The 19,775-nt window shown below is 35.7% G+C and overlaps 1 protein-coding gene across 15 annotated transcripts in view; it reads left to right on the plus strand.

The window, feature by feature from the left end:
- The window catches only part of DMD (dystrophin), a 2,162,139-nt gene that overhangs the window by 1,340,274 nt on the left and 802,090 nt on the right, over positions 1 to 19,775 (plus strand). For all 15 annotated transcript variants that reach the window (XM_077887780.1, XM_077887782.1, XM_077887777.1 and 12 more), the window contains one exon: positions 928 to 1,103. In XM_077887780.1, coding sequence (XP_077743906.1) covers positions 928 to 1,103 — 176 coding nt within the window. The remainder of the gene's footprint in view (positions 1 to 927; positions 1,104 to 19,775) is intronic.

Consider the following 19,775-nt stretch of genomic DNA (forward strand, 5'->3'; position numbering starts at 1 on the left):
CTCAGATTATTTCATTTTCTAACCTTCAGATTTAGTACTGGATTATTTTAATTGCCTAAAACATTCTGGATCATCTTTTTTTTAAAAAAAGCATTATGTTAAAATAAATAAATAAAAGCATTATGTTATGGTAAAAGCATTTTTGTTTCTACGTATATTTGGTTGTACTAATTTCTTTTTTAATGACACCTCTTTTCTGATACTCTTAAAATTTCATTCTGGATAGAAAGTAGAAGATATTTAATCTTGACACCATGTGACTCATAAAACTGTTCTGGTGGCTATAGATTGTTTTTAAATTTATCACTGTACCTTAGGGATTTTTTGATAGGCTGCCCCTGAAAGCAATTAATTTTCAGTTTTATGTAGTTTTATAATGCAAAATACCTTGATGGAAACAAATTTGGAATAAATTTCCTTGTAATATAGCAATGAATTTTTGTTTAAATATCTCTAGAGGTTTTTTTAAAATACTGTGACTAAACTATGTTTGTTCTTTTTCACCTCTCCTATCGACTGTCATTAAGAAATCCAAATACTTTTTTCATGTTGAAATTTTACAACACTTCATAGACTATTAAACATGGAACATCCTTGTGGGGACAAGAAATCGAATTTGCTCTTGAGAAGGTTTCCAACTAATTGATTTGTAGGACATTATAACATCGTCTAGCTGACAAGCCTTACAAATAGAAAGACTGGAGCTGAACTGAGAGGGTGCTTTTTTACTGACACATAAAAGGTGTCTTTCTGTCTCGTAGCCTTTGGATAGAGACATGTCAGTTTCATAGAGAAACTTTCACATGGAGCGTTTTTATTTCTTTTCTCTCCCGGTAGAAACCGCATGTGGTAGCACATTGTTAAATCTTTTCTCAAATAAAAGGACGTAGGGCTTCATTTTTGTTTTGCCTTTTTGGTATCTTACAGGAACTCCAGGATGGCATTGGACAGCGGCAAAGTGTTGTCAGGGTATTGAATGCAACTGGGGAAGAAATAATTCAACAGTCCTCAAAAACAGATGCCAGTATTCTCCAAGAAAAACTGGGAAGCCTGAATCTGCGGTGGCAGGAGGTCTGCAAACAGCTGGCAGAAAGAAAAAAGAGGTAGGATGACAGTTAAAAATAGGAATTCTAAAATTTTAGCAGAGCTATTTAAGCTGTCCTCTAAAAAAGACTCTGTGAAAGATTGTAACCAGGGTGAAAGGCACCAAGATTAAGGAGCTCCTCAACTGTTCATCAGTAGCAATAATGAATTTGTTTTCTGTTTCTCATGTACTGAAACATGTAGCTGTTGCTAGTGCAATAGACAGTGCTTTTGCTGCTATTTTAAACTTTCAAGTTTCTTTTAAATATCATGAGATTGTTCAAAGATGAGTATCTTCAGTATATTCCAATTTTAACAAGCTGGGTCTCATTTATTTTAAAGAAGATGACAAAAGGAAATTATAAATGACTATTTTATAGGAATGACTGTTATTTGGCTAGATTTTTTTTAACAGCTACAAAATGTGACTATGATGCTAAAAACTGGGATGGTACTATTAACTTTTTAATTCCACTACATTTATCAGTATATGCTTGAAGAGGGACTTGGGCTGACAATGGTCAAATCTAAAGGGGGGGGAAATTAAACATTAAAAAATAAAGGGAAAAAACCCAGAAAAGTTATCATTGAATTCAGTTGTCTTTTAACTTTCTCTTGGAAGATCCTGAAAGCACAGAAAGCCAAATATATGCTGCCACACTTGGAAGGCATAGCTATTTTTATAAATGGAATTTTGTATTATGCTTCCAGTTGTTGATGCTAATGTTGCCTGTTTCATAAGGGAGGACTTGGCCTTTACTTACCAAATGAGACTATTGTTTTGAACAATGAAAACTCTCTTTTATTGCCAAGCTCTTGCTTCATACCTATCATCTACATAATAGGTGGATTTTAATATTCAGAAAGCTAAGACAACTCATTGATGAATGTCTTTGGTGAAGATGTATTAGAAAGGTTTCAGAATTAGGTCCATTGTCTTTACCCACCTCCTCTTGGCGCCTTTACTCCCGTTGCATTATTCAAAACGTAGATAGAATTCATATTCCTCTACAAAAGGGATGCATTAGTTGACCTACACACACACACACACACACACACACACACACACGCACAGAGAGAGAGAGAAATCTTGATAAAGTTTAAAAATAATAGTATCATCTAAAAACATTGTTATTTTAGACCCTGGCTTAGAAAATATTGTAGTTTTTATATAGATGACATAAAATAAAGATCTAAACTTTGTGGTGTAACTGCTTCCTCGGGAAAATCATATACTTTTTTTCCCACATTGAAATTTCTCCATTAAACACCAACTATACCATCACTTAAATAACTGATATGTTTATACTATGAGCAGGTTTAAACCTGCATAAAATCATTTCTGAACTAAAGTCAATCCAATTTAAAATAAGATGTTAACAAATGAGAAGATTAAGGAACATTGAATGTCATGCTCTCAAAATTAATAACTTGAATTCAAAAAGTAGATTAAATGAGTTGGAAGACTTTTTTCTTTATTATGTAATGTAATGTTTAAATACAACATGTTAGTATTTTCTCTGGTAACAAGTTTTTAAAAATTCAGGTGAAAAATTGATCTGTTACTGACTTCTAAATAAAAATCAGAACTTCTAAAGATAGGGCATTATGCCAAATAAGCTCTAAAATTTTAGATCCTTCTAAGTTGTTAAGAAAGTGGTATATGCTGACACTGTGGTGAAATATTACACAAATTGTAGGTTAATTACAGCTAGGGGTTTGGCTGTAATGTGTTGTAAATATTTCTCCCATTTAAACATTTTGACCTACATTAAATATTGCACTTTTATGCTTAAAAAACTCAAGATCAGCTTCCTTGAGGTTTTTTTTTAACTTAGCTTTTAAAGTTGTCTACTTCATGCTACATATTAAAAATAAATGTTAGCATATTTAAATTTCCACTGAGATCAGGTTTGTGGCATACTTCCTTAGGATTTTTGTATCATTTACATTTTATGAAATGTAAAAAACGTAATAAAATAGAAGTACATTTTCTACCAATACACTAACAGCTATTTCCAAGCATCCAGTAGCAAATAAAGGTAAAAAAAAATTATAAAGAATATGTTAACCTAACAATTGTGGGAGAGCTGTAATCATGAAACTATTATTAATCAATGGCATGCTTTCACTGCAACCCAAGGAGAAGTCAGCGGGAAATAGAAGTTATTTATTGCACAGGTGAAAAATAAGATGACTATTCAAGTTGACATCAGTATTCTCAGCTTGCAATGGGTTTTAAATGCAGCTGTTGTAAATATTTCATGTTTTTAGTCCATGTACACATATGAAAGAAAGTACACAATTTAAGAAAAAAAAAGTCTGTTAAAACTGTCTGGAGCCTTAAAGTTACATTATTTTAAACCCTTCTCTTTGAAAATGTAAGATATCAGAAATATGAGCAGAAAATTCCCAGAACAAATTCAAATAGCAGTGGACATCCATTAAGGTTAGTTTATGTTGGAAGCAAATGAAGTATAGAATGCAGTCAATTAGGTATACAATTTAAGGTAGAAAATTCACTGTTGCCTCAACTATGTAGCAGGGGAACTAGATAACATCTATAGGTTTAAGCATGACGGTATAATGAGTTTAATGATGGCTTAGCCACCAAAGTGGTCTTTGTAAATGAAGAAGATGCAAATGAAAATTTATCAACCATAAAGGAAGTCATAGGTTAAAACAAAGCAAGCCTATGGACAAAGATTTGTAAGCACAGGTCCATTGGTAGAATTCAAGGAGTGCCATGAACTTGGATAGGGAAAAAATTACCTCTTTGTTTTTACCAACCTCTAGTAGAAATTGAGTGTTTTCTTCCACTTTGAATAAAGGCAACAAGCCAGAGTAATACTAGCAGTACCTGTGAAATCACAGGTATTTTTATATTTCAATAGTGTTACAGACATCTCAAAGTATTGTTCATTGTTCTCACTCTTCAAAACTAGTTATCAGATCTTCCACAAGATCTTATTAATGTGTTAACAATAAATAAGCACATGTATTGCTATATCATGAACATTTTTTCTAGTAATTTTATATCTATATTTCAATACAATTGCAATTGTATTGAAAGTTCTGGGTATTTTATATTCTGGATTTAAAAACCTGATTCTGAGAAGAGTCCCGGGTTTCACCAGATTGCCAGAGGGCTCCATGCCATAGTAAAAAAAAAAAAATCTTAATATCTATTTCTAGCCAGCTGTTTATCTGCCCAGATCTCATTATCATGTACTATGATCTCAGTCCTGTTGATGATGTCATCACTAACTTCATACACTCCTTTTTTTCTGGAGTATTCCAGGAGATGTACCAGTCAAGGGAATGTGGGTAGGCACGCCTTTGGGCGATGAATAGCTGACAACATAAAGGATGCTATTTTACTTAGAATAATATCAGTTGATAGAATAATATCAATTGATAAAAGATTAAATGGAAGAGGGCAGCAAGGTGATGGGAAGTAGAATCCCTAAATTGAGGAAACTTGAATCATAATCCATAGCAATAAAAAATGATCTCAAGATTCGATCTCTTTTTTCCCTTTAGGCAAATATGGTGTTGTTTCTACCATTGTAGAGATAAGGCAATTATTGTACTAACATATATATATATATATATATATATATATATATATATATATATGAATTCTAATTTAAATGTCACTTGATTGAATATACTGCTTGAAATTTTTCTTTTCCCAACACTTTAATAAAAAATTACAAATATATAAAAAAGTTGAAAAAGGTAGCATAAAGAATACCCATTCTCCTAAACCCCTAGATTCAAAGCTAATTTTTGCCATTTTTGTTTTCTTTATCCTCCCTCTCCCTACTTCCCCCATATGTGCCTTTATTTAATACAGGGAATAACACACACACACACACACACACACACACACACATTTTTTATTGTTTTAACATTTGCATAAGTTATAAACATCCTTATGCTGCACACCTAAATATTTCACCATGCATTTCCTTAGAATAACAGCATGCCATATATAGCCATGTTTGTTTACCATGCTCAAGAAAATTAAAAGTAATACCAAATTATTATTTAATATTCTGCCCATATTCAAATTGACTGAATGACTCAAAAATGTCTTTCATATTGTTCTTTGAATTTTTCATGTCAATGTCCCACCATGTTTTATGTATTGCATTTGGTTTTGTAGGAGAGGGGGATAAAACCTTCTTCCTCTACCCTCTTAGCTTTAGTATCTGGAGACTGCCAGTTAAATTGACAAAAGACACATTAATAGGAGAAGAAGCATACAAATTTTATTTGGTGTTAATGTTTTAATGTGGTACGAGAGGCTTCATATGAAAGAAGTGAAAATCCCAAAGAAGTCATAGACCTAAGAGCTTAAATATCATTTTAACAAAGTGATTAAATTGTAGGGAGGTAAAAAGACAAAAGAAAGGGGTTTGGGCCTCTAGGGGTGATAGGTTGCAGGAAGGCAAATATATGGGGAAACTAATGGAAGACAAGGATATTTCAGTAATAAGTAGATTCAAGTTGATGCTTCTGTCTCCAGTGATAAAAAGTGATTTGCTCTTCCTGGTCCAGAAAAGGAGAGGGAGGGTACCTTCACAAGGGGAAGCATATGCCCTGCCTTAAGGCAGAAATACACTGGGTAGAGAGTTTTTCCTATGTCTGCTATTTCTCAGTTGCCTTCTGTTCAAAATAATTCTTACACCCAAATGGCAAATTATGATCTCCTTCAGTTATTAGGTTTCATCAGTCTTATTTATTTATAAATATTTTTATTTATTTATTTTAGAGAGAGACAGAGCACAAGCAGAGAGGGGGCAAAGGGAGAGAGAAAATCCCAAGCAGACTACACGCCTAGTGTGGAGCCCAATTTAGGGCTCCATCTCACAACCCTGAGATCGTGATCTGAGCCAAAACCAAGAGTTGGACGCTCAACCGACTTAGCCACCCAGATGTCCCTCTTCAGTCTCTTTTAGTGTAAAATAGCTCTTCCACTTTAGTTTTCTTTTTACTGATACTGACATTTGACAGACTCTGGTACAATGTCCTCAAGAAAAAAATCTCGCCTTTCTGGATTTATCTAATTTTTCCCTTCATTATGTCATTTAACTTGTTCTCTATTATCTGTATTGTTGGTAAACTGGATGTTGAGACTTGAAAAGATGCAAGTCAAATATTTTTGACAAGAATACTTCATAAAAGATGGTGTGTGCTTCGGATCACATCAGGAGGTCACCATATGAGGTAGTCCCATGCTACATCTGGTCACTTGGTTTAGGTGGTGGCCATCAGATCTTGAGTTGTAATGTATCATTTTTTTGAAATTAGTAAGTCATCTAATGGCTTTAATATCTTTTGATGATCCTTCCCTTGCTCACTACACGAGATGCAAAATGGTGACATTGCCTGAATTCTGACATGATCCTACAAGCTGATTTCTTCTGTTTAAAAAGAAATTTCACCTTTCTCCTTGATATCAGATTGGATTTATGAATTCTTACTTACTCAATATGTTACAATAAATTATAGTTATTCTTCTTGTTGATATTCTCACCTTTATTAAATTTGACCAGTGGGAGCTTGTTCAAGCCTCTGGCATAAATGCCCCATACTCACCTTGTACTTTCCCTGCCCCAGGTGTGGAGTCAACTGTTTCTCCAAGGACCTCTGATTTCTTTTAGTGGGAAAAGGTATATGGAAACCAAAATGTGGGCAGCAACCCTTTCTGAAAGGAATACTGGCACCTTTCTGGCAAGCAGTCCTAAGGGAAAATGTTTCCATACTCCTTAACTAAGAACACAAAAATCTGTTTCAATTATACATCAAAGTTCAAAGTCAGGCGAGGTCTCTTTAAAAGCTCTTATTGTGCAAGACTCATGTAAAATTTTTAACTTCTTATTCATTTCAATGCTTCTACTTCTGATTTTTTTTAACCAAAGTTTACCTGGATATAATCTATGCTAGTTTGCCAAGCAAATTAATGGTGTAAATAAGCTAATGGGAAGCATTCCTAAATGTACTTAAGGGAAGAAATTGTTTTTTAAAGACCTTAGTTCATTGTTTGCATGCAAATGGATGCTGTTAATTAGAAATGAGCCTTATCTAATTCATTAAAGTAGGCCTAGTAGGACCTCTTCTTGAAAATCTCCATTAGCAATTCATATACTCTATGTACTCTTTGTGAGACAACTGTTTTCTCTTAAGTCTTCTTTAATTGTGTCTCTTAATTCAGGCTCCCCTAACCAAAATAGCCTTCTGTAGAGTAGTACCCTATTTCCTACAAAATGAAAACCAAAAATTTTAATATGACTTAGAAATCTCTTTATAGTGCATGGTATCTTTTCAATGGACCCTGCATACCTACTATGTTAAACCAACGCTGAAAGCCTTCTCACACACTCCCACTCTGCCCCCAGGATCTTGTCAGCCCTAACTCCAGTCTACTTGCTATGCACTTGAACTTCCCTGGTTTCTCACCAACACCTTTGACCTGTTCTGCCAGCCAAAGTTTGCAGACTGAGTGCCCAGGTGGAAACCAGCTTGGAAATTATTCCATGTTTTTACATAGGCATTATTTTTGGAATAATTGCCAGCATTTAAACATCAAGAGGCTTCATATTTTCTTTACTTTTAAAAAAAGATTTTATTTATTTCTTTGAGAGAGTGAGAGAGAGAGAGCATGAGAAAGGGGAGGGTTAGAGGGAGAGCAGGCTCTCTGCCGAGCAAGGAACCCAATGCAGGGCTCAATCCCGGGACTCTGGGATTATGACTTACCCAACTGAACCAACCAGACACACCTGAGGCTTCATATTTTCTAAAGAAAATAAAAGAGAGACTCCTCTCTCCTTTTGAAAACTTAGATCTGGCTGCTATGCCCTCATCCCCACGTTCTCTCAAGGCATAATCCAGCTGCATCTGAGTAAGAGGTGTTTCAGACTTGCTCCTCAAAGTGTGGTCTCTGGACTAGAACAGACATTACCTGGGAGTTGCTGAGAAATGCAGGATCTAATAAATCATCGTGTGCATTTTAACAAGACTCCTAGGTGTTTGATCTGAATGTTCAAGTTTGAGAAATGCTGGTTTGGGCAAGCAAGCTTACTCTTCAGTTTGCCATACCTGTCCCACCTCAGTCATTTTTATCAACTGTTTTCCCATTGACATTAGCCTTATAATACTTCATATAAATGTTCATATAATGGTAGTGGTGGTGACAGCACTTAATATTGTCAGGTGTGTGGGATGCCTGGGTGGCTCAGCAGTTGAGTGTCTGCCTTTAGCCCAGGGCGTGATCCTGGGGTCTCAGGATAGAGTCCCACATCAGGCTCCCTGCATGGGGCCTGCTTCTCTCTCTGCTTATGTCTCTGCCTCTGTGTGTGTGAGTGTGTGAGTGTGTGTGTGTGTGTGTGTGTGTGTGTGTGTGTCTCATGAATAAATAAATAAAATCCTTTTTAAAAATATTGTCAGGTGCAGTTCCCAGTGCTTTACATAGCCCATATACTCTTCATTAACAACTCTATTCTTATATTCATGTTTACAGAAGGGCAGTTGGGGCACAGTCTGCTCAAGTTTTTGCCCAAGATCACATAACTAGCAATTATTTTAACCAGGATATAAACGCTAAATGTCAGACTCTAGCATCCCTCCTCTAGATGCAATTTTGCATTACTGATCTTAGCTTTGACCTTTGGTATTCTCTGGATATACTTCCAGTTTCTGCCCATCAGCGTTTCATTTGGCAAGCCCTTTCCCTTAGCTGGCCATGCTTTGTAGCAAGGGGATAGGACATGGAACCTGTCCTGACCTATCTTTCCAGACATGTTATCCATCATACTCATTATTTAAGCTTGTGTCCCAAGCATAAAATGACCTGAAGTTTTCTGTCCTTCAGCTTTTGCCAAAACCATTTACTTTTCCAGATTGAATTGCCTCTCATAATTTTCTCTCGAAGTCCTACCCAACAGAAGTCATCTTTCTCAGTGAGTACTACTTCCTTTTCTCAAGCAGAGGCAATTTTTCTCTTAAGTTCTTCTTGCTCCTTTTTATAACACATTACATTTTATGTATCTATCAGGTATCAAACCCACATGTATTTTATCTTCCTTGGCAAGATTGAAAGCTTCATGCGGGCAAGGCAATATTTTATTATCATCTCTAGAGCCCACAGTACTTAGCAGAAACTCTAGTCCATTTTGATAACCAGAAAACATGTTCTCAGTTTAAATTCTAAGATTTTTTGAATTCACATTCAAATTACACTATGATGGGGGACGTGGGTGGCTCAGTCAGTTAAGCATCTACCTTTGACTGAGGTCATGATCCCGGGGGCCTGGGATGAAGCCCCTACATCACAGCAGGGAGCCTCCTTCTCTCTGTCTCCTTGCTCCTCCCCCCTGCTAATGCTTTCTCTCTGTCCAATAAATAAATAAAATTTTTAAAAAGAAACGAAAAAGAAAAAACAAAACAAGAAAACCCCAAATTACACTAGGATTATAAATCTCTACACTTGGCCTGCTACATAGGTTAAAAAATAGATGTACAGAGACAGAACTATTTTTTAAATGTTTTTTTAATAATTAACACATTTTCATGGATCATCTTTTCTTCTGGAAATTGGACTAGATCAATTATAATCTTAAAGTAGTTGGGTTAATAATTCGTGTTTTCGGTGTTCTTCTGAATTTAATACTCATAAGAGACAAATGACTTTAACTTCTATAGCTAATATGTCAAAAAGAAGCTCATTGATTCTAATACTTTGTACATGTGTTTACCTCAGTTTTACTGTATCACAACTAATAAATTCTAGGTGAAATAAGAAGAAATTAGTCTTGAGACTGGGTATTTTATTTTCATCCAATCTATAAGCACAAGATATTTTACTTTGCAATCCATATCATCAAAGAGTTATTTTTAGATTGATCAAAGAGGATCATACAGATATTATTATCCACAGGTGTCTATGGAAAATCTGGTCTCTTCCCATCTGTTATCTGATGACTCTTGAAAAGCTTTCAAGGACATTCATAATTCTTCATCAAAGGACTATGAAAATTAGCTTTGTAGTTAATCTTTTTATGTCATATTTTATTCTTTACAACTTGGCAAACTCTAATGAAAGAGCTGGAGCCAAACATGCTGTTGCATGGGCTGGTATGGACAATATCATTCTCTATAGATACACACATGGTTATACTTTATTCATGGCCTATGAATTCTTATGGGCCTGGGGAGGTAGGAGTTAGAATTTCTAATGGGGAATGATCTCTGTGATGAGCCTTGAAGGATGGCAGGAGTCAAATGAATGAATGGATGGACATGCCAGAGAGAAAAGGTGACATTAGTAAAATTAGTGCAACAAAAAAAAGTAGGCTATGTTGAAGGACTACATTCATTTTAGAACAGAGAAGGTCTCTTAAATCTTCGTTTAGATGTTATTATCCTGAGCTTATCATTCTATATGTAAAACCAACTGCCCAATTTTTATTCTAAACTCAGTGCTGGATATCAGTAACCTATATATGTTTTTGAAGGTTACTCAGAGTTTTATCAGTAGCCTTATTGGAACCATGTACCTTGCTTCCCACCACTTGAGAGTAGCATTTCCAAGAGCCAACTGTGTGTTGTTTCCAACTGGTATAATACAAGTTATTCTTGTTTTTATATTTTTTCTTGAATGAAATATTACACAAACTAATAAAATAGGAATGCAAAGAGAAAGAATTATGGTTTCTGTGAAAACTAAAGTTTAATGCTTTGAAAGACTTGTTAAACATGATCAGAAAAAAATATTCAATTGGATATAGATGAGGAAACTATTAGGAGTAGAGAATAGAAAACACAAAAATAAGGAAGATTTTTACATTTAGATACTTTCTGATCTCTCTAAAACTTACTCTACTTTGAAGAAACCAAGACTGAAAGTCATAGGTGATGAATTGTAGGACTGTTTTATATAAGACAGAGTATGCTGAACTTCAGTCACTGGATCCTTACTTCAGGAAGGCTTAGACCCCATACCAAATGAGTAGTGAATTAGAGGCAACAATGTTCTAAAAGAATATAAAATGTTTGAATATGTTTAAACAACTTTATATAATCCCTCCAATTTAACATTTTTTCCCAAGACTACCTATCCACTCATTCTAATCAAGTTTAATCTTGACCTGAGCCGAAGGCAGATGCTTAATCATCTGAGCCACCCAGGTGCCCCTATATCAATGCTTTAAATATGCTTGTAGACATCCTTTCTGTTACAGGGTGTCCCATACATATATAGGGACATGGGGACATCTCTGGTCTGTAATCAATAGAATGGGAATTTTGAGCTTACTTTCCTGTATGTTACAATTGATATATTCTCCAGATATAATCCCCAACATTCTGTTTACCAATCCTTCTGACTTACAATAGTTAAAGGGAGGTAGCCTCTGCACCATGGAGATTACATATATTACCTCAGTTCATTAGTTATAGTACTTAACTGCCACAGTGGCTTCCTGCCACCTGAACTCCTTCTCCACAGTATCACTTATTAATATGTACCCTGGGAACTCTGCTTTGTTTATCAACTAGTAAGTCAATGAAGTAAGAAGGGAATCTCACTGAGTTAGTTGACTGGGAATTGCTACCCAATTCCTTTGGGGAAAAAAAAAGTGCAGTGTCTTCAACAGCTGTGTCTTCCTCCCAATGTTCAGACTTACACATCCAAATAGATGTTTTCTGAACATCTTGTTTTAGATGTTCCACAGGCTCCTCAAACCTATCATATCCCAAGTTGAAGTCTGTAGGTCTGATTTGTATCTCTCTTTCTATCTGGGTTTTCCCCCTTGTATTTCCTATCCTAGCTAATGCATTCAATTCAGCCAGTTCCTCAGGCCAGAAATGTGGGTAAGGGGTCATCCTAGAGCCCTCCCCTTCATCACCCCCATCTCATCTAATCAATTACCCAGTCATTTTATTTTGACCTACTGAGTATCTTAAATCTGTCACATCTTTATGAGTTTTATTCTGCTCAGACATTTATCATCCTTAATCTAAAATTCTATAAAACTTGAATCACCCTGCTGCCAGCCTCAACCTCTTCATTTCACCCTGAGCTCAGCTATCAAAGGGGCCTATGTGCTTCCAAATCTTAACTATTTGAAACCTTACAAGGCCCTTTTATACTACCCCAGAAAAAGGCTTGAGATACAAAATCTTCCTTGATCAAGCCTCACACCAGGCTCCCTGCTCAGCGGGGAGTCTGCTTCTCTCTCTCCCTCTCTCTCTCCCCCTGCTTGTGCTCTCTCTGTCTCTGTCTCTCTTTCTCTCTCAAATGTATAAAAAATCTTTAAAAAATAAAACTAAAAAATAACATGGATACAGTGTTCAGTGAAATGCAAATGGTCAATACCTAGTGAGACCATAGGTGAAGAGACTAGAATTCCCTTGCTTGAGGGAATTCCCTCTCCCTTTAAAGTTATTGCTGTCTAACACTTGTCTGTTGTCCGTTTGTACAGCAGCTACACCCGGAAGCCAGCAATGTCTTAAAACAGGCCAAAGGGCATTTGTGAGTTTTTTGTTTTCCTTCTTGCCGAGAAAACTTGTATTGTCTACCATCGGAGCTTATCCTGTGAGACAGGTCTTCCTACAAGCAATCATTTCTATAGTACTTTTGGTTAGATTGCAAACCTTCATACTGCTAAAAACAAACACACTATCTGTGTGTCAGTAGATTACCTTTCTGCACAAAGGAAAAAAACTCAAGTCCTGAGATAAAAATGTGTTGATCACTTTGATTCCTTCCCTGGATTTAATATAATTAAAGCATGCCTTCCATATGTGTGTGACTCTATTATCATGTTTTTTTGAAAAAGGCTCTTCTATTTTACTAATTCTCAGTTATCCGTTTGGCCATTAATATAAATCTAAAATTATCACAATAAGCTCTTTTCACATTGGTTAATATGAGTTAAAATATATTTCTCTACTATAATAAATATGGGGTTTTTAATTCATTCATTCATTCATTCATTATTCATGAGAGACACAAAGAGAGGCAGAAACACGGGCAGAGGGAGAAGCAGGCTCCATGTAGGGAGCCCGATGTGGGACTCGATCCCAGGACCCCAGGATCATGCCCTGGGCCAAAGGCAGGCACTAAACCACTGAGCCACCCAGGGATCCCCTGATAAATATGTTTTTAAAAGCCCTCTCTAAAGTGGGAAACACCATACACATGTAAGCTGCTAATCTAAGAATTTTTCACTATTATAATGGTGAATGTGCAACTATTTCCTTCTTGTTTTTAGAATAAAGCCTTATCTCTTATAGGAACTTGGACCCATTAATTATTCTCTCACCCCCCCCAAATGCACACTAGCATAAGTATATCCTTACCCTATCTCTACTGGCCTCCCATCCCTAACCAAGTAAACATTTGTAGCTCCCAGATTAGAAAGTAAATTAAAAATACTTCTTTCATAATGTGTTCTACTGTACTTGACAGAGTTCTTAGCTGTGAAAAACAGAATCCAGTTCTGCTTAATATCAGCCTAATCCAACTTTATGAGAAGGATAAAGACCTGCTCCCATTGCCAAAGAGAAGGCTAGAACACCAACCCCAGGATGGACAAAAGGCAGAGGAGAGTCTCTATTTCAGGAACTGTATAGTCCAGATCACATCCTGGATCCACATGCCCTCAGAGACCACTCCACCACTGCAGATAGGAAGTGAGGATTGCCAGTGCCATTGGCAAAAATTGGAAAGAGTACCTTGGAGTTCTTTTGTCACTCATTCCAGATTTGAAAACTGAACTTCCTGCATTTGATTACATAATGATCTTGGAATTACCACTACAGGTATAGGGTATTCAGATTCTGGGCAGCCAAAGATGAGAAAGGTCTCTTACTTCCCTTTCCTAGTTATGATTCCCATTTGAATTATTCTCTTCATAGTCACTAATACTTAAATTCACATGTTCTCTTTTATCTTATCTGGGTTTTTAAAAAGATTTATTAGAGAGAGCACAAGCAGAGAGAGCAGCAGGCAGTGGAAGAGGGAGAAGCAGACTCCCCACTGAGCAGGGAGCCTAATCCAGGGCTCATCCCAGGGCCCCGGGATCATGACCTCAATCAAAGGCAGATGTATAACCAACTGAGCCACCCAGGCACCCCTCTTATCTGGTTTTGTTTCTTTGTTTTGTCTTGTTTTGTTTTGTTTGCTCTTGGTCTCCACCACTACTCTGCTGATATCTTTGCCAAGGCCATCAGTGATCTCTTGTAGTTCAGTACCACTGTAGGCTACCTGGCATTAACTGACTTTCCATCTTAGTGATTTGTCCCTCCTTGCTGTCTCCATGTCATTTATTTCATCTGATTTTATTTCTACTTTTCTGCATAATTTATGTCTTAACTGTACTCCTCCTTTCATCTTCCCTTAATCCTGATGTTTCTAAGTGACCTTTCCTCAACCCTATCCTCTTAACCTATATACTTTCCCTGGTTGTTATCCATAGCCACAGATATTAGCTCTCCCTATATCATTTAGAAATCAAACCAAGAGGTAAAATAATAATAATAATAATAATAATAATAATAATAATATGCTTGAAATAAGACAGAAGTGTATCCATCTATCATGTATAAAAGTAATCTGCAACAAGGTAGACTGGCATCATTACTCTATGATGTCAAAAACCAAGACTCCTTCTGTCTCGAAATCTTCCATCCTTGATAACACCCTTATCCTCATGATCCAAGATGACTTTTAGCTCTCCAGCTATCACATCTGCTTTTCAGACTGCAGGATTGGGAAAAAGAGGGAATGGGTATGCCTTTAGCCTTTTAGGGGACTGCACAGAAAGCCCATATAACACTCTTCCTTACATCTCATTAGTCTGAATTGATTCTCATGACCATAGTCTCTGAGCTGGGTAGCTAAACATTGGATTCCTGTTCTGGACAAGAAGGGAAGAATGGATCATGGAATATGCAGATAAGTAATCTGTTCCACTTGATTTTGGACTCTAAATTTAATATTCAGCTCAATATTGGCTCCAGATAAGACATACATATCTAGCCTCTAATGGGGCATTTCATCTTCCATGTCTGGAAGCCACCTCAAAAATAATTATATCCAATGATAAATATGTTCTGTTCTTTCACAAAATCTACTGTGAGTGGTATCACTATCTATGTGTTTGCCCAAGCTAGAAATTTGGAAGTTGTAAGAGTTAATATGAATGACATTAGGGGGTGCCTAGGTAGCTCAATCAGTGAAGCAACCAGCTCTTGATTTCAGCTCAGGTAAGAATCTCAGGGTCACAGGATGGAGCCCCACATCAGGCTCTATGCTCAGCACAGACTCTACTTGTCCCTCTCCCTCTGCCCCTCCCCTTGCAAGCTCTCTCTTTCTCTCTCTCTATCTCTCTCTCAAATAAATAAATAAGATCTGTAAAAAATAGTAATGACACTAAGTTTTGTGTGCTTATGCTACAAAATGGTCTTTAAGAGTTTTACAAATGTTTCCCCATTAATCTTCATAACAACTTAGTTTTAAGGATCTTCTGTGTTCATCCTCTCACCTTACTGTGACATGGTAAGCAATGGATGGATAGCAGTATTCTTATGTCTGTTACACAAATTATCAAATTACGGCTCAAAAAGATTAAGATTTTTGACCAAGGCTAATAAAAATTATAGAAAGATTAAGAACTAAATGTCAGTGATTCTGACCTCAAGCCCATACCTCTACCATTGTGATCATTTTTACCTAAGTGAACAAAACAGCTGACAAAGGACAGCAGGGACAAGACAAAATAACAAGTGAGTGTCCCCCCTACCTTTATTACCTCTCCTTCAGCCAATTAATGAGGCTGAAGCCTGTATCTTCTCAGATTTGTGTTTCCTCCAGTATCTAGGGATAATATAATCTTTGATTATTCATGAATTTTTAATGATGGAGAATTTGGGTAATTAGTAAAGAAAAAAGGCTAGAGAAGCCTGAGTAAGGGGGAACTAGAAAAGGAGGCAAAGTTGGTCTGCAAAATAAAAAGGACAAAAGAATCCTTGAATGTGTGTTTTGTTTGTGGAGTTTCAAAACTTAAAAGATTCTGAAGCAGTTGATAGATATAAAAGAAATGAAAAGAAATGGAATTTCTGGAATGTTCTGTAACTGTGAATGTATTGGTCCCCATTAGAGATCAAGAAATGTGAATTAAGATTAGAATTACTGTTCGGCAATCTTTTGTTGCTGGAGTTGGTTTTTGCGGATGTAACTCAGTGAAGAATATCAGTTATATTTTTATTAGGATTTCATGTGAGCACCAAACTCTACCTTTATGAATCAATAGATGATTTTTAAAATGATCAGTCTACTCATGACAAAAATAGCTTGTTTCCTGATACGTTTGTTATTTTCTTGCCAATTAACCTTTCCACTGCACAGTGGAAACTAAGTAATTGGAGTTGAAGTTGGCCAATTAAATAAACCTGCTAACTAAATGCTGGGCAATAATCCCCTCTTTGTCCACTTGTGTTTATTTCCTTTGGAAGTAAATAGCATGGTACTTTTGTGTTTATATTTTTACTTTGCTTTTTTGTTTGTTTAGCAAGATACTTATGCTATGTGAGCCTCATTTTACTCATTAGAAAAATAAGGAAAATAGTGCATATGTCATAAGGTTTCTGTAATGATTAGTGATAATATAAATAAATTGGGTATTCCTGTGCCTGGTACCTGAGTAGGGCTTAGAAATTAGTCTCTGGGAATAGGACTTCTGGGATAGTGAAGAGTGTAGCTTAACCTATCTACTTCCAATGAACAACAATAAAACTGGACAAAATATTTCATAACCCTGGAGATCAAAGGCATACACATAATTGATTATTTATAGAAAACTATTGAACTTTGAATAAGAACAGTGGAGATCTATGGTGGTTTTGTCTGGGACTGTTCCCACTGCCCACTCCCAGTTTGGTCAGCATAGCTGTTAAATTGAGGTAGTATAACACATGAAAGCCAGCAGCTTCCCTTCCAGAGGGGCTGATTTTATGTGGAGCCAAACATATAAAATTCCATGCCCAGAAACACAGTAACAGACAGAACTTGGTAGCAAATAAATGAGCCAACTAGCAACTCTGCTGTCCTAAAGTTGCTGTCTAGATTAGGCAAACAATTGACAGGACAACTAGCCAAACATTTGATTTTTCAGGGATAGATGACAAATGAGAATGTCATACAGGGCTGGACAATCTCCATATATCTGCTATAGTATGACTTAAAAACTCAACATGGAATGCATTGCTTAATACACATACAGATTCTTTGACAAAAATTGGAAATTTTACTGACTCCAGGTCTTTGAGCTCAACTGCTGGCTTCATTGCCTAGTGACAACTAAGCTCTGCTGATCTCTAGGAAGCAAGGCATATTTTCTTTTTTTTTTTTTGAAAACAGAGAAAGGGTATTAGCAGTCACCCACTATGGGGAAGCATTCCACAGATATTGTCCAGATAAGTTATTAAAACTTTGGTAACCACGACCCTGATGGTGCTGGGGGCAATCAGAATCTGGAGCTCCTTCTTCAATGTATTAAAATGTTGACTTTTCTAGAAAAATAATGATACATCCAAAGAAACAGGGAATTATAAACCATACTCAGGAGGCAAAAAGCAGGCAATAGAAATTACCTCTGAGTTGGTCCAGATGTTCGACTGAGCAGATAGAGACTTCAAAGCTCCTATAATAAATACTTTTGGGAACTTAAAGAAAACCATGTTTAAATAATTAAAGTATGATGACAAGGACATAAATAGAGAATATCAAGAATGTTCCAAATTATTAAAAAACAAGTGAAAATTCTGGAATTGGAAAGTGCTATAACTGAAATTTTAAAAATTACTAAAAATGGCTCAAGAGCAAATTCAAGATGAGAGAAGGAAAAAAAATCTATTAACTTGAAGATAAATAGAAACTGTCCAATCTGCCAAACAAAGAGAAAAATGGGTGAAAAAAAAATGACCAGAAACTCAGAACTGCAGGAAAACTGAGTGTATCAATGTGGGTCCCAGAAAGAAAAGAAAGATTAAAAAGCAGAAAAATTATTTGAAGAAATAATGGTCATACTCTTCAGAAATACAGTGAAGCTGAACAAACCCCCAACAAAATAAACTCAAAGGGATCAATGCTCAAAAACATCAAACTACTAAAATACAACCACAAATGTAAAAATCCTAAAAACAGTCAAAGAAAAATGACTCTTTCTATACAAGGAAATATAGTATGATTAGCAGATAACTTCTTATAAACAATGAAGGCCAGAGGCAGTAGAATGTGGTATTCAAAGTGCTGAAAGAAAAAAAAAAACTATCAACCAAGAATTTCAGATAAAGGAGAACTGTTTTTTAGACAGTGCATAAAGACGTTCTCAAAAAATCAGAATATTTCTTTCTAGGTGGCCTGACTTACAAGAAAAAAAAATTAAAGAAACTCCTTCAGGCTGAAACCAATGATATTATTCAGTAACTCAAACGTACATGAACAAATGAAAAGCAACAGAATCAGTATATATGCACATAAATATAAAAGACTGTACAAATATAGATGTATGGTCTTGTTTTTGAGGCATATTTTTGCATAAAACAATTATATCACTGTATTTTTGTATTATTACACATAGATGCAATGAATATGGTGATAAATAGCACAAAGAAGGAGGGAAAATAGAACTTATCAGAGCAAAGTTTCTATATTTTACTAGAATTAGTTTTTTTCTAGCTTTATTGAGGCATGCTTGACAAATTGTACATATTTAAGATGTACAATGTGATATTTTGTTATAAGTATACCTTGAGTAATCATTAGTAAAATCAAGCTAATTAACATCTGTCACCTCCCATAGGTACCAATTGTGTATATGTGTTGAAAACATTTAAGATTTACTCTCAGCAAATTTCAAGTATGCAATACATTATTAACTATGGCTGCCATGCTGTACAGTAGATCCCCCAAAATTACCATGACTGAAATTTTATACCCAATTACGAACATCTCATTTCCCTAACTTCTCAACCCTTGGCAACCGTCATTCTATTATCTGTTTCTCCGAGTTTGACTTTTTTTAGACTCCATGTATAAGTGAAATGGTACAATATTTGTCTTTCTGTGTCTGGCTTATTTACCTTACCACAGTGTCTGCTAAGTACATTCACATTGTCACAAATGGCAGGATTTCTCTAAGGCTGAATGATATCCCATTATATATATATATATCATACTGTCTTTGTCCATTCATCCATTGACGGACACTTAAGTTGCTTCTGTACTTTGGTTATTGTGAATAATGCTTCAGTGAACATGAGAGTGCAGATATTTCTTTGATATAACTTCATTTCCTCTAGATATATACCCAGAGTCAGATCACTGAATCATATGGTAGTTCTCTTTTTAACCTTTTGAGGAACCTCCATAGTGTTTTCTACAGTAGATGTACCAATTTACATTCCCACCAACAGTGTACAGTGTTCCCTTTTCTTCATATGCCTGCCAATATTTTGTCATTTCTTGTTTTTTTTGATGATAGGCAACCTAATGGAAGTGAGTTAAATTGGTTGATCTAAAATATACTATGATAAAGTTGCATATGTAAACTTTAGAACAATCCATAAGAAAATAACCTTATAGTTTAAAAGAAAACAGAGGAATTAAATTTGTATACCAA

Source organism: Canis aureus, chromosome X (genome assembly GCF_053574225.1).
Source record: "Canis aureus isolate CA01 chromosome X, VMU_Caureus_v.1.0, whole genome shotgun sequence".
NCBI lineage: Eukaryota > Metazoa > Chordata > Mammalia > Carnivora > Canidae > Canis > Canis aureus.